Below are 14,106 nucleotides of genomic sequence, written 5' to 3' on the forward strand. Positions count from 1 at the left end.
AAACCCCAAGAGAGAGGCATAGACGAAGCTTGTTGTTTCAGCCTCACAACATCCACTAATATATGCCCGGATGTGGTTCACTTACTCCGAGGTCACCGGGTGATATTTATTAAGGCTGTGAAAATGCATAAATTTCGCTTGTCACAATTGTAAACAAATGGCGGATATTGCAAACAGTCCTTTTTGGCCCATCAAGTCTCCCGTGCGCAAATCGATGGACGCTCGCAGCTCTGTTTTTAACCGCCTGTCACTGCGCAAGTCGACTCCCTTGGAATCTCTGCCAAGACAGCTCCGTAAGAATTGGAAGATTAGTGATTTCGAGCTCGGTCGTAAACTGGGGAAGGGTAAGTTTGGAAAGGTTTATTGTGTGCGGGAGATCGAGACAGGGTTTGTATGCGCATTGAAGGTCATGGATAAGCGCGAGTTGCTAAACTATAAGGTTGAAAAGCAATTTGTCAGAGAAATCGAGATACAGGCAAACGTGCGCCACGTGAACTGTTTACGCCTCTACGGCTGGTTTCACGATCACAAAAACGTGTACCTGATTCTGGAATACGCGGCTGAGGGAGAACTTTACAAAGTGCTCAAGTCCAAGCGGCGGTTTGATGACGTCACCGCGTCCTACTACATCTTTCAAGTAGCCAGTGCACTCAGCTACCTACACAAAAAGCATATCGTTCACAGGGACCTTAAACCGGAGAATATCCTGCTTCACTTCAACAACCAGATTAAGCTTTCCGACTTTGGGTGGAGCGTGTACGCCCCTGCCCACTCGAAAAGAACTACTATGTGCGGCACCCTGGATTACCTGCCGCCAGAAATGGTGGAAGCCAAAACTCACGACGAAAAAGTGGACGTGTGGGCATTAGGAATCCTGCTCTATGAGTTCCTGGTTGGTAGGCCTCCCTTTGAAGAGCAGAACTCAAGCACCACATATAAACGCATCGCCAAAGTTGACCTTCGCATTCCCTCTTTTGTCTCACCAGATGCCGCCGACCTTATCCGCAAGCTACTTAAGTACGAGCCAGAGAAGCGCTTCAGACTCTCTGAAGTTGGAAAACACCCTTGGATACTCAAAAATCGGCTCCATTGGCCATCCACCTTCATGAGTCTTGAAAATACCTAATATATATACAAATACCTTTCATGCCAAACGTCTGTTATTACGCAACACCTTTGCAAGTCCCTTGGTGTTAGGAGCGCTTTTATCTTCCAAAATCAAAAATGCTCTTCCCGACTGGTTCATTCTTCCTGTCCGTCCCATTCTATGGACCAAGTCCGAGGTCATGTTTGGAATATTGTACAGTACCACGTTCCGCACACCGCGGAAATTAATACCCCTGGACATCAGGTCTGTGCATATAAGCACCTTGAGTGTTGGCTTCGAAGGATCCTTCAAGGGCTGGGGTGGACTGATGAAAGGCTCCAGAATCCGTCTTCTGTTCTCGGGTGTATCGTCTGATGTCAAGCTCTCTACATCATGTTTGTATTTCTCTCTGAGCTGCTGAGCTAAAACCGGAGCCTGTTTTTTCTCGTTAACAAACACGACAACTCGCTTTTCATAACCCGGCTCTGTTCCGTCACAATGGATAGCGTAAAGAACTTGAGCGAGTGCTTTGAGTCGTGATCCGTTGTATGGTTTAGGTTTAGCGTCTATCACACGGACCTCAATTGCTTTTGGGATTTTGTGGAGCGAAGGAGTGGTGATTGGAACGAAGTCAGGGAACAATGACTTCACCACTTTTCTCAGCGACGAGGAAATGGTAGCCGTGACGAACACCAAGTGACGCAGACCATTCATTTTCTTGAGCAGGTCATAGGTATCCTCGATGAAAGATTCGTCCATGAGTGTGTCTGCCTCGTCTACCACACAAAAGCTGACATTTTTTAGCAGCTGTCTAAGGTTTTGGACATCATCATATTTTGCCAAAGATGCCAATTTTCCTGGCGTAGTCACCAAAACGTCGATTCCCTGTCTATAATTGTCCATAAATTCCCTGAAGTTCGAGTCCAAATCCCATTGCACTGCTTTTGTGCCCAGGGTGTCCCTGGTATGCTTCACAGTTTTGAAGACTTGATCAACCAGTTCGTGGGTTGGAAGCAAGATAACGCTTCGTATCCCAGGTTTATTGGATTGCTCAAAGCCCTCTGCAAGATAAAACTCGCGCAATCTGTGCAAAAGTGGTGCCAAGTAGGCCCATGTTTTCCCTGATCCCGTTTCTCCTGCTAGAATGTAAGGGTTGAGAAGCTTGGGGGTTCTTGGTGTACCATTTATAATTTTGATAGCAGCTTTTTGGATGTTAGTAGGCCGTATCACAAGGCCACTCAGCTCAGACTCGGACAGTTTTTTCCTGTTAGGACTCATGTAGTTCTGGGACTTGAGAACGGTATTTTCTTTCAGCTCTTCTATCATTGCTGACCTCACTTCGGGAAGTAACTTGAGTTCGTAAAACTCATGCACGCGCTCGTAGAGCCCAGATAGGCCCCGAAGTTCTTCTTTGTCGAAGTTCTTGAGAGCTGGACCGCTTCCAAACTTATATGCCTTTTCTTCGCTCGAAACCATCTTGAGCTTGCCCGAAGACTTGGCAGAGGATTTAGCATATGATGCAAACGAATAAACAGAATGAAAAAAGAGCCTCCTTCCAGAGACGCATGAGGCTCTGGTGCAAGCATGCGGTATCGCCTGGATGAGCGGTGGCATAGATCAAGAGAATTTAATTAGGTATTTTTCATGGATTACCCTGCTATAAATTTTTCGTCATCAAAACTCATCGACCAACGTCAACAGCATGTCTCTGTCAGATTTGGTCTCACAATTGCAGGTCTTTTCGAAGTCTGACTCCCACAGACAAGTTTTTGATCTGGGATCCAAGATTCTGAGCCAGCAGCCGTCCAATGTTGCCGCTCTCAAACAATGTTTGGTGGCCCTCATCAACCTTGACAACTACAAGACCGCCCGCGAAGTGCTTGACAAACATAGTGACCTAATTGCTAAAAATCGCGAGATTCTCATTGTTGAATTGGCATATATCTACTACAAGCTTGACGACGAAAAGTCACTAGCAAAGCTTGTATCTCATGGATCTAATAATCGCGGCCTAAAACATGTCTTAGCTCAACACTACTATCGTGTTGGTAAAAACGAAACCGCGTTGAAAATATACAGAGAGCTTTTGAATGACACTCCACCAGAAGAAGTGCTGGATCTCAGTGTCAATGAGCGCGCTGTGCTTTCGCAGATGGAAGTCTATTCTGAGGACAGCAACTTGCAGCCCATCTCTGCCCCACACTCCAACTCATACGACCAAAAATTCAATTCTGCCTTAATTCTCCTAAGAGACGGTGACTATGAGGGCTCCTTAGAGCTTCTGCGAGAAGCCAGACAGCAGTGTCTGGTTTCCCTTGCAGATTACGAAGAAGAGGAACAACTGGAAGAACTTGCTCCTATAGACGTTGAAATTGCATTTCTGACACAAATGTTGAGCGGAAAGGATGCTGCTAAGCCATTCTATGACGAAATAAATTTGTCGAAGTTGAAGAACCAGGTCTTGAAAGTTCTCATCACCACGAATCTGGCTTCCTTTCAAGAAACACCGCCTAGTGCAGCTTCTTTGTACAAAAAGCTTGGACTACCACAGTCTCTCAATAGGATCCTTGATAGGTTGGTGATGAGACAAATAAGAGATTTGCAGCGAAACGAGATCTTGTTAGCATACAAGGCTGGAAAATCCGTTTCTAAGTCTGCGGCCAAGCACGAACACCGATTCCCAGAGTCTTTACTGCCACAGGCCCTAGCTGGTATATCTAAAATAGCAGAGTTTGACTCTGAGAACTTCAAATCATCGATCAATGAGAAGCTGGTTTTCAGAGAGGCGATCAAAAATCCGAAGAAGCTGGGCCTATGCTTGTTCGCTGCACAATTGAGTGTGAGTTCCGGAAAAAACCAAAATGCTGCTCGCGTCTTGGAGACTGCGGTTGAAGCTGACTCGTCGGTGCTTCTCAGGCCGGCAATTGCCTGCTTGCTTTTTGCTGTTTACGACAAGCTTGACAGAGAAAACGATAAAATTAAGCTACTCCTTAGTCTCTATCAGCATCTACTTTCTGCAGAGCTGAAGACTGTTGACCAACTAAAACTACTCAAATTTGTGGCATTCCAGATGATAGCATTTGACGAAGCAAAATCCCAAGAATTATTCCAAAAACTCCAGTCTGCAGTGTCTTCAGACCCCCTAGTTTCCGTGGTTTTAGGCGGAGAAGCAGAAACCAGCTTGGGAGATGTGGAGCCACTGATATCCAAGGTTGACGCAGACTCACTACTAGAACAAGGACTGCAGCCATTATTTTCGAAAACATCCACCACCAAAATCAGTCAAGGAGCCTCCAAAGTCGAAAAACGAAAGCGAAACAAACCGAAAAAGCTTCCAAAGGACCTTTCAAAAAAATTGGACGAGGAAAGATGGTTACCAATGAAGGATAGGTCTTACTACAAACCTAAGAAGGGCAAGAAAGGCAAAGACACGCAGGGAGGTGTCGTTGACCAAGCCGCTGAGGAATCACTCAACATCGGATCCAGTTCATCGTCTCCTGCCATAAACAAAAAGCAGGCCGGGAAAAAGAAGAAGGGAAAGAAATAACTCATATACCGGCAAACATCACTAAGTTCTATGTAAACAACGTATCCTCGTCTCTGAGATATTCTCCAATGTCTCCTTGACGGAAAACCACAATACCTGTTGGTTGCAAGTTCTTCGCTTCGATAGTCGACTTTGCGCTAACACCAAATCCTAGAGGCACATCTGCCATAGAGAAAACTATCACTCCGGCATGTTCTGGAATGTCTTCGCTCATCTTTCCAACGTGTGCTTTGAGGACATGATTTCCGTATAAGAATGGCATTTCTCCGTTTTGTTTGATCCAGACCTTGTATTTTGCGTATTGAGCCAGGTATTTCAAGGAGGTAATATGCAGTCTGAATTTTCCGGTTTTTGTGAACTTCCCGAAACACACACCAAGAGACATGAGGTTTGGTCTTGCGACAGAAGTTGCAACTTTCGCTATGCGATCACTGACATAATAGACTCTATCTTTTTGTAATCTAAAAACATGAGGATCCTCTTTATTATCCACCAGGTATGCGATATTACGGCCAATGTAGTTGGCCAGCTTTTCGAAAACAACCTTGGTCTCCTCCTCGGTGAGCGGCCTCATTGATTAGCTATGTATCAGATATTTTCTTGAAATTTTTTCTAACATCGTCAAGCACTGCCTTTTTTAAAATTTTTCAATAACAAGCATCGATGTCAGAGCTCATCAATGAACGTACTGAGGAACCTGATCAAGTTGCTGAAGCCTATGACGATGACGAACAAGGCAGCAGAAAGGATCCTAGTAATAAATGGCTCCGCACCCGGAAAGGAGACGTCATTGGTGACACAGCTAAGAGACAGAGAGTCCTCAAGAAAGTCCAGGACACGTGGGTATGTTTTCGCAGACAGAGCTGCTGGACACGAGATTCAGAAGACTCTGTCTACGAACGTTAATTTACTAACATTGCAGACGGATTTTGAATGAGGATGGTACTCCTAAATATGAGGATGAGGAAAGAAAGCCCAAGAAGAAGGTAGCATGTTTTTTGAGCTACTGTGGAACTGGCTACCATGGCATGCAGATGAACCCTCCCGCTAAGACCATTGAGGGTGATTTATTTGATGCTTTTGTGAAGGCAGGGGCAATATCAAAGAACAATTCTAACGACTTGAAAAAGAGCAGTTTTATGAGAGCTGCCCGTACCGATAAAGGTGTGCATGCTGCTGGAAATGTGATTTCTCTAAAGCTTATCATTGAGGATCCAAACTTGGTTGAGAAAATCAACAGCTATCTTCCCGAACAAATTCGGTTTTGGGGCTATGAGCGGGTCAATAAGTCTTTTGACTGTCGCAAAGTGTGTTCCTCAAGAATTTATGAGTACCTAATGCCAACGTACTCATTCCTTCCTCCAAAACCAAGCAGTCCCCTTGCAACCCAAATTCTTGAGGCTGAGAAGGAATTTCCGGGTACGACGAGAAAAGACCCACAAGGTGAGAAATTCTGGGAGGAGGTGAATATTGAGCTCGAGAAGGCTGGCATTACAGAGGACCAAATGGCGCAGATTAGAGAGGCAAATAGAGAAGGAATCCAGTTGACTGTTCCGCTTGAACTCGCAGACAAGAAATCCAGAGAAATCATGAATGCAGCCCGCAAGCGGTATAAAATTTCTGCTGAGAAGCTGGATCTACTGAGAGACGCTCTGAAAATCTATCTTGGATCGCACAATTTCCACAATTTCACCAACGGGAAGGATTACAAAGACCCGTCTGCGATTAGATTCATGAAGAATATCACCGTGAGCGACCCTATTGTGGTGAACGACCAGGAATGGGTGTCTATCAAGATCCACGGTCAATCATTCATGCTCCACCAAATTCGTAAGATGATTGCTATGGCTACGCTTGTTGTGAGAACAGGCTGTCCGTTGGCCAGAATAGAGGAGGCTTTTGGCCCCGAGAAGGTCAACATTCCTAAGGCGCCAGCTTTGGGACTTTTGCTCGAGCAGCCAGTATACGAGAGCTACAATGCCAAGCTCGAGAAGTTCGGATACAACCCGCTTTCTTTTGATAAGTTTGCTGCAGAAATCGATGAATTCAAGCGCAAACATATCTACGACAAAATTTACGCCGAAGAGGAGCGCGACAACGTCTTTTACGGGTTCTTTGGCTTTATCGATGGATTTGCTGGATACGACGATCAGAATGGTACCCCGATATTCAATTTCCTGACTGCCAGAGGTATTCCAAAAAAGGAAGTCAAACAGGAATAAGTGGAGTGATTTTTGATGTCCGCACCACTCAGCTTCCTGGTGGTGACCAAATCACTCCACCTTATTGGGGTATATAAAGAGCCAATAGAAGATGAAATATCTTTGTAACTATCGTCCGTGTATCATATACTATTATTACTACAATGTCAGCTATAGCCAGTGTCGCATTTAATTCAGCAAAAGCTGCAAGCAAAAGCATTGGCCCAAACCCTCTCTTTAGAGAACTCGGCTTCCACGCCCGGTTGCTACCAATCTGGTTTGCCGGACTCGGAACCTTCCTGTCCTGGCCCATCATGGTGGGAAACGCTAACAAAAAAGGCTATTGGCACTTGTAACCGGAAAAACGGTTCTGGTGTGATTTTCCACGAAATAATTTTGCATATATAGATAAGTCTAATATACAGACAATATTCTCGATGTTGGTAATAACAAGCGCTTTGGCGCTGCTCGTTCTGCTTTTCGCTTTTAGAAGCCGCTTGATTGAGTATGCGATCAGTTGGGAGAGAAAGTATCGGCTCCGGGAAGATCTCTACCTGGCACCTGTCATCATCTATCAGTTCATCCGGCATTTTTACCACTGTTATGTTACGAAACGAGTTTCTCTATGGTACCACCTAGAGGCGTCCATGAAGAAGCATGCCCAGAATACTGCTCTTATATATTTACGGCCAGCAGCTGCCAAGGGGCAATTTGACATCGAGAAATACACCTATGGCGAGCTTTATGGCCTCGTTTTGCGCTTGTCTTATATTTTGAAAACGGAGTACGGGGTCAAGAAAAATGACATTGTGTCTCTATACATGAACAACAGTCCACTATTTATTATGATATGGCTAGCTTTGTGGAACCTGGGTGCAATCCCATGCTTCCAGAATAATAATCTGACCCATAAAGCACTGGTACATTCGCTTTCTGTTGTTGACTCCAAGCTTGTGTTTGTGGACGAGGAGTGTAGAAGCCTTTTTGATGGAACTAAAGACGAGATTCATGAAAAGATTCCTGATTTGAGATGTGTCTATGTTGACCAAAAGGAGTGGCTCAAGAATATTCAAAATCCTTCGTCTCCCACCTTTAGACTCGATGATGCAGATCGGGATAGAGATCTGCTATACTACAAGCCGGCAGTACTGATATTCACCAGCGGAACCTCTGGATTACCGAAATCTGCTGTCAACTCATGGCGAAAAGTGTTCTTTGCTTCTTATTTCTTCCCCCATGCGGTGAGACTCAACGGCTCCACTAACATGTACACCGCGATGCCGCTATACCACGGCACTGCGTCCATTCTTGGTGTGCTCCCTATTCTGGCTCACGGTGGCACGCTTTCTTTGGGCACAAAGTTTTCTCTCTCTTCCTACTGGACTCAGGTCAGGCTTGCTGGAGCCAATACTATCCAGTACGTGGGTGAGGTGTGTCGCTACCTCCTTAATGGACCAGCTACAGAGGACGAGAAATGGTGTCATGGAAAAATCAGACTTGCTGTTGGAAACGGGCTGCGTGCTGATATATGGACGAAATTCAAGCAAAGATTTGAAATCCCTGCTATAGGAGAGTTCTACGCCAGTAGTGAGGGACCTTTTGCGACGACATGCTACGAGCAATCGGGAATTGGCATTGGCTGCATCAGAAACCAAGGATGGCTAGCAGATAAAGTTCTGAGTGTGATGTATTGCCTGGTCAAGACGGAAAAGGATGACGACGCAACGCTATACAGAAACGAACAGGGATACTGCGAGAAGCCTCGGGCTGGAGAAAATGCCGAGCTCCTGATGCATGTTCTGAACCCAAGAAACATCAAGGCCACCTTCCCAGGATATGTGAATAACGATGATGCAACGTACTCGAAAATTGTGCGCAACGTTTTTCGCAAAGGTGACGCGTGGATCAGAACTGACGACCTCTTCCAGTACGACGAGTATGGATGCATCAAATTTGTGGATCGACTGGGCGACACATATAGGTGGAAGTCTGAGAATGTGAGCACCACTCAGGTGGAAAATAGTCTACAATCACATCCTCTAATTGATGTCAGCGTCGTCGTGGGAGCAAGGGTTCCTAATCACGAAGGCCGCTGCGGCTACGCTATTTTACAGACCAAATCGAGGAACAAGGAATCTGAAGACGAGAGAGCAAAACTGCTTTCAGAGCTGGGGGCACTAGTGTGGTCACAGTTACCTCATTTTGCACGCCCGTGCTTTGTCAAATTTGACATCATTGAGCACACCCACAACCACAAGGTATCGAAAAAGAGATTCAGAGACCCTGTCCTGCCATTTGGCCCGAGCAATAAAGATTCGGTCTACTATCTCAACCTCAGCACTAAAAAGTATGAGCCGCTCACCGATGAAATTTACCGGGGCATTGCATCCGGATCGATACGAATTTGAGAAATCATATGCCTTGTTGCGTCACATCCGCGTGCACCCGTGCACGCTTAAATTTTTTCAAGTTTAATAGAACAGAATTTAGTCATACATTTTGATTTATATAAGTTGAACCACAAATCCGGAACTTAGTATTATAACCAAAAGCACGATGCCAGTAAGTGTATAACCTGGAGGAAGATTTTGGACAGTCTTGCTGAAACACCATGCTGTGTTACGTATCACAAGCCACCTGTCTGAAATTTTGGCTCCTTTTTTAACGTCATGCTGACCAACCAGGCGCCAACCGGATCCCACAGCAGAATGTTCATGGAAAATCCACACGTCGGAGATAGATCCCGCTTGGAAGACTGGAGAATTAGAGGTTATAACCCACTGACTCCTCCGGATCTTCTTCAGCATGAATACCCACTGACCAGCAAATCTGAAAAGAACATTTTGGAAGGAAGAGAAGATGCCTGCAATATTCTCAATGGAAAGGATGACAGACTTCTGGTAGTCATCGGGCCATGTTCTTTACATGATCCCGAGGCTGCTCTTGATTACTGCAACAGGCTGTCAGTTTTCAAGGAGAAAGTCAAAGGAGAACTGCACATTGTCATGAGAGCATACCTCGAAAAGCCTCGGACTACTGTCGGCTGGAAAGGTCTCATCAATGATCCAGACATTGATGGATCTTTCAACATTAACAAGGGACTCAGAATTGCCAGAGAATTATTTGTCAGACTCACAGAAAAGCTTCCGATTGCTGGTGAGATGTTGGACACTATTTCTCCTCAATTTTTGAGCGATTTGTTCTCCGTCGGTGCCATTGGAGCTCGTACGACAGAGTCCCAACTACACAGGGAACTAGCCTCCGGCCTGTCTTTCCCTGTTGGTTTCAAAAATGGAACAGACGGCTCGCTCGGCGTGGCTGTCGACGCTATGCGTGCCGCCGCACACCCCCACCACTTCCTATCGGTCACGAAGCCAGGTGTCGTTGCTATTGTTGGTACCGAAGGAAATAAGGACACTTTCATCATCCTGCGCGGTGGTAAGAAGGGTACGAACTACGACGAACAAAGCGTAAAAGAAGCAGAGCAAGCGTTGGTCAAGGCTGGTATTCTCAAAGACGGAGAAGCCAGAATCATGGTGGACTGTTCTCACGGCAACTCATGCAAAGACCACCGTAACCAACCGAAGGTCGCTGCTGAGGTGTCCCGCCAGCTCAAAAATGGAAACAGCACGATTTGCGGTGTCATGATCGAGAGCAATATTAACGAAGGAAGACAGGACGTGCCACCGCTCGAGGAAGGAGGGAAAGACGCTTTGAAATATGGCTGCTCCATAACCGATGCTTGTATTGGCTGGGAAAGCACCGAGGAAGTGCTGGAGATGCTAGCCGAGGCCGTTAAAGAACGCAGATCGCTCAAGAACAAAAACTAGGCAGGGGATTGGGAACATTTATCTGTTTAAATGGTCTAAAATGGTTTTATACAAGAGTAAATTACGTAGCTCATAGCATTTTGCTAAGAATCGTCGTTGCTATTTTCACGCCTGGGCTGATCTGACGGTGGCTAAAATCTGTCAGCTGAGTGGTGTGGCTGGTCAGGTTTTGCAATTCCTTGGCCATCTGCTCCTTCACCGACCTGTTCTTCGTGATCACCACTGCATTCGTTTCGAGGTCCAAAGCATACGCTCTTCGAGTATAATTCGAGGAGCCGACAACAGTTATGCTAGGCTCATTCTCCCCTGAGAGCGACAGCCAGAGCCCTTTAGCATGGTAGGACCATCCGGTGGGGGTATTCACAATGCCATTCTGCCATTCGAGCAGTTTGACACAGTCTCTGCGACGAACTTGTTCCAAGAAAAGTTGTGCTTTGTAGAGATACGCGTCTGGAAGATATTTGGAAATACCTTTCGATTTATAGAACGAGCTTGCCTCTGGAGCAGCGGTGATGACAGTTCCTTTTGCATGCGACTCAATAAGCCTGGAACTAATATCTGGGTGGACATTGAAATATCCTGCAGTAAAGGCCCATTTCACGCCAGGGTCGTTGAGGAGCGTCAGTAGGCGCAGAATAGCAGGCTTTTCAGTGGACCTATCAGGGTTCATGATTGGCTTGAACGAGGACACAGGGTAGACGATAATCTCAGGGTCAGCAAGGTACTCAGGTTTGGTAACGGGGCTTCTTAGAAGCGGGAGAACGAGTCTGGTGGACTCCTTGATAAACCGTTCAACGTTAAGATGAGGCTCCGAGGCAAAGTTGGACGAAGGCCACTCTAATGTATATTTTTCAGAAGTTTTGGAAGGTAGTAGCTGGTAACTTATTGAGCCGACTGCTTTTTGCAGGCCAAAATAGTAGTCTGCCAAAGGTGCGCTTTTAAAAAGATAGTATCTGTCCTGACGATTGGTGAAGTAGTCCTCTGAGAGATTTGCACCTGTGAGTATCACTTCTTTGTCGAAGCCACATATTTTCATATGTTGCAATCCCCATCCCTCGTTTATTCTTTTTGGAAGCAGAGCTTTTTTTATGCCTGAAAGATGCGGAGTGTGATAGAAACGAATGTTGACTCGTTCCTTGCCAAATTTCTCCACTAGTGGTGCTAAGAGTGATGCTGGACAAGGATTAGGAGACTCTCGCGTAGAACGAAGATAGTCAACGAGGATGTCGACCTTGAGCTCAGGCTTCTGAGACAATGAGTCCTGCAAACATTTGACAAGCTCATGCTGCGTTTTTCCAATGTAAAGTGACGACAGGAAGATGCGATTCTCTGCTGATCCAATTTTTTGCTTGATGAGATTGTAGAAGTCAGCGGGATGGTAGAGTATTTCTAGTTGATTTTTAGCGAGCTCGAAGCGAGGGCTCATGGCATCCAACTGTTGGATGGTGGCTCGTAGGGTGGGATTGAAAGTGTCATAGTTCCGCAGTCGTGGGTTCTCCACCTTGGTAGAATATGTTCGGATCTTATGAAAAAGACTCGAGAGAAGAAGCATGGAAATAAAAAATCGATCGAAATTTTTCATGTTCAGAGTGATCAGCAGGATGGTTTCTGAGCAGCCCAATAAACTTCGCAAAGTTGACGGCAAGGGATTTCGAGTTCGCCAGGTGTATCAGGATGCAGCACAGAAGTCTGCATACGAAAAGCTTGGAGGAGACAAGAACGCTAAGAACTTGACGGACATACCCTTGAATAAGACTATCAAAGAGGAGGAAGACGATGCGGTGTACAGCATAGACGGCCCCGTCCGGAGATTGAGGCCGTATTACTTTACCTACATGACTCACTGTAAGCAGCGATGGATCGATCGAAATATCCTGGACGTATTTGCACATGAATTTCGGTTGCATCCAAAAAGCTACTATCAAAATGCATTAGAAAAGGGCAGAGTGACCATTAACGAAAAAGTTGCCAACACGGATACAATATTGAAAAACGGCGATTTGATATCGCACAGAATGCACCGCCACGAACCTCCAGTGACCTCAAGACCCGTGAAGATTGTACATCAAGATGACGAACTGTTGGTGATCGACAAACCGTCTGGAATACCTGTCCATCCTACAGGACGGTATCGTCATAACACAGTGACTTTTATTTTAGAGAGAGAAATGGGAATCAAGGCCCATCCTTGTAATAGACTTGATCGACTGACGAGTGGGTTGATGTTTCTGGGCAAGACTGCTGCGGGGGCAGAGAAAATGGTCAAACAGATGCGCGAAAGAGAAGTCTCCAAGGAGTACATTGCTAAGGTCGTTGGCGAATTTCCTGCACACCAGGAAATTGTCTGCGAGGAACCTTTGAGAACAGTGGACCCTAGAATCGCGTTCAATATTGTTGATCGTGAAAATGGAAAAGAAGCCAAAACAGTGTTCAAAAGACTCTCGTACGATGGAACCACGAGCCTGGTGATCTGTAAGCCGCTGACTGGCCGCACGCACCAAATCAGAGTTCATCTACAATATCTCGGATACCCCATAGTGAATGACCCGTTGTATTCCTCTCCCAAGATTTGGGGGCCAAGCTTAGGAAAAGGTGCCGACTTTAACATTGAAGCCATTGCGGAAAAATTATCCAAGATTGGCAAAACAGAGCCTGCCACCAGCTGGCTACATCCAAATGATGATGGAGAAATACAGTCAACAGGCCAGTATTGTAGCGACTGCGGTGGTGAGCTTTACTCCGACCCTGGCCCTAATGATCTGGACCTCTACTTGCATGCTTATAAATACAGCTCGTCGCAGGAGAATGGTTGGTCTTACCAAACAGAGCTTCCAGAATGGGCCGTGGAGACACAAAAAAAGTACATGGCTCTTGCCCTGGAGCAGGCAGAGAAATGTCCGCAGATCGATACAGCATTCCGTGTGGGGGCAGTCATTACTCGTGGCGGCGAGGTAATTTCTACTGGCCACACGAGAGAACTAGAAGGCAATACACACGCAGAACAGTGTGCCATGGAAAAATATTTCCAAAAAACAGGTTCTCGAACTTTGCCGCCTGGCTGTGAGATCTACACTACAATGGAGCCATGCAGCGAGCGCTTGAGTGGTAATAAACCATGTCTGGATCGGATCCTCGATTACAAAAACTGCTTCACAACTTGCTATGTCGGAGTTATGGAGCCAAATACTTTTATTTCCGTTAATGTCTCTCGCAAAAAATTGGAGGAAGCAGGCATATCGTACATCCAGGTGCCTGGATTCGCAGAGAAGAGTCTCGAGGTTGCAAAGCGGGGCCATAAAAAGACTAAATAGTGTATATAGCGACTCACAGTAACTCCGCAACATCTTGCCCCACAGAGAAACTACGTAGCCGAAAAAAAATGTTTCTGGAAAACATAAATACGCTTAGTCTCCTGAAGGAGTATCTGCTTCTCAAAGTACA

General features: G+C 45.8%; 9 protein-coding genes across 9 annotated transcripts; 6 read left to right on the forward strand and 3 right to left on the reverse strand.

Annotated features, from left to right (window-relative positions):
• Window positions 1–157: 157 nt before the first annotated feature.
• On the forward strand, window positions 158–1,126 carry KL911_005288 (uncharacterized protein; the record flags this gene model as incomplete). The annotated part of the gene is made up of 1 exon (XM_043200673.1): window positions 158–1,126. One exon carries the CDS (start codon window positions 158–160, stop codon window positions 1,124–1,126), a length of 969 nt encoding a protein of 322 aa, XP_043051928.1.
• Window positions 1,127–1,144: 18 nt separating this feature from the next.
• Window positions 1,145–2,701, reverse strand: KL911_005289 (uncharacterized protein; the record flags this gene model as incomplete). The annotated part of the gene is made up of 1 exon (XM_043200674.1): window positions 1,145–2,701. One exon carries the CDS (start codon window positions 2,699–2,701, stop codon window positions 1,145–1,147), a length of 1,557 nt encoding a protein of 518 aa, XP_043051929.1.
• Window positions 2,702–2,789: 88 nt separating this feature from the next.
• On the forward strand, window positions 2,790–4,634 carry KL911_005290 (uncharacterized protein; the record flags this gene model as incomplete). The annotated part of the gene is made up of 1 exon (XM_043200676.1): window positions 2,790–4,634. One exon carries the CDS (start codon window positions 2,790–2,792, stop codon window positions 4,632–4,634), a length of 1,845 nt encoding a protein of 614 aa, XP_043051930.1.
• Window positions 4,635–4,662: 28 nt separating this feature from the next.
• KL911_005291 (uncharacterized protein) lies at window positions 4,663–5,208 on the reverse strand (the record flags this gene model as incomplete). The annotated part of the gene is made up of 1 exon (XM_043200677.1): window positions 4,663–5,208. One exon carries the CDS (start codon window positions 5,206–5,208, stop codon window positions 4,663–4,665), a length of 546 nt encoding a protein of 181 aa, XP_043051931.1.
• Window positions 5,209–5,297: 89 nt separating this feature from the next.
• On the forward strand, window positions 5,298–6,856 carry KL911_005292 (uncharacterized protein; the record flags this gene model as incomplete). Its single annotated transcript, XM_043200678.1, has 2 exons — window positions 5,298–5,477; window positions 5,573–6,856. 2 exons carry the CDS (start codon window positions 5,298–5,300, stop codon window positions 6,854–6,856), a joined length of 1,464 nt encoding a protein of 487 aa, XP_043051932.1.
• A 626-nt stretch (window positions 6,857–7,482) lies between these two features.
• Window positions 7,483–9,243, forward strand: KL911_005293 (uncharacterized protein; the record flags this gene model as incomplete). Its single annotated transcript, XM_043200679.1, has 1 exon — window positions 7,483–9,243. One exon carries the CDS (start codon window positions 7,483–7,485, stop codon window positions 9,241–9,243), a length of 1,761 nt encoding a protein of 586 aa, XP_043051933.1.
• Window positions 9,244–9,504: 261 nt separating this feature from the next.
• Window positions 9,505–10,665, forward strand: KL911_005294 (uncharacterized protein; the record flags this gene model as incomplete). The annotated part of the gene is made up of 1 exon (XM_043200680.1): window positions 9,505–10,665. One exon carries the CDS (start codon window positions 9,505–9,507, stop codon window positions 10,663–10,665), a length of 1,161 nt encoding a protein of 386 aa, XP_043051934.1.
• Window positions 10,666–10,735: 70 nt separating this feature from the next.
• KL911_005295 (uncharacterized protein) lies at window positions 10,736–12,217 on the reverse strand (the record flags this gene model as incomplete). The annotated part of the gene is made up of 1 exon (XM_043200681.1): window positions 10,736–12,217. One exon carries the CDS (start codon window positions 12,215–12,217, stop codon window positions 10,736–10,738), a length of 1,482 nt encoding a protein of 493 aa, XP_043051935.1.
• Window positions 12,218–12,245: 28 nt separating this feature from the next.
• Window positions 12,246–13,976, forward strand: KL911_005296 (uncharacterized protein; the record flags this gene model as incomplete). The annotated part of the gene is made up of 1 exon (XM_043200682.1): window positions 12,246–13,976. The coding sequence occupies one exon, from the start codon at window positions 12,246–12,248 to the stop codon at window positions 13,974–13,976; it is 1,731 nt and encodes a 576-aa protein (XP_043051936.1).
• Window positions 13,977–14,106: the final 130 nt, after the last annotated feature.

This window comes from Ogataea haglerorum, assembly GCF_019207285.1.
Source record: "Ogataea haglerorum isolate 81-453-3 chromosome Unknown 81-453-3_NODE_21_length_93740_cov_93.718138, whole genome shotgun sequence".
Classification (NCBI taxonomy): Eukaryota; Fungi; Ascomycota; class Pichiomycetes; order Pichiales; family Pichiaceae; genus Ogataea; species Ogataea haglerorum.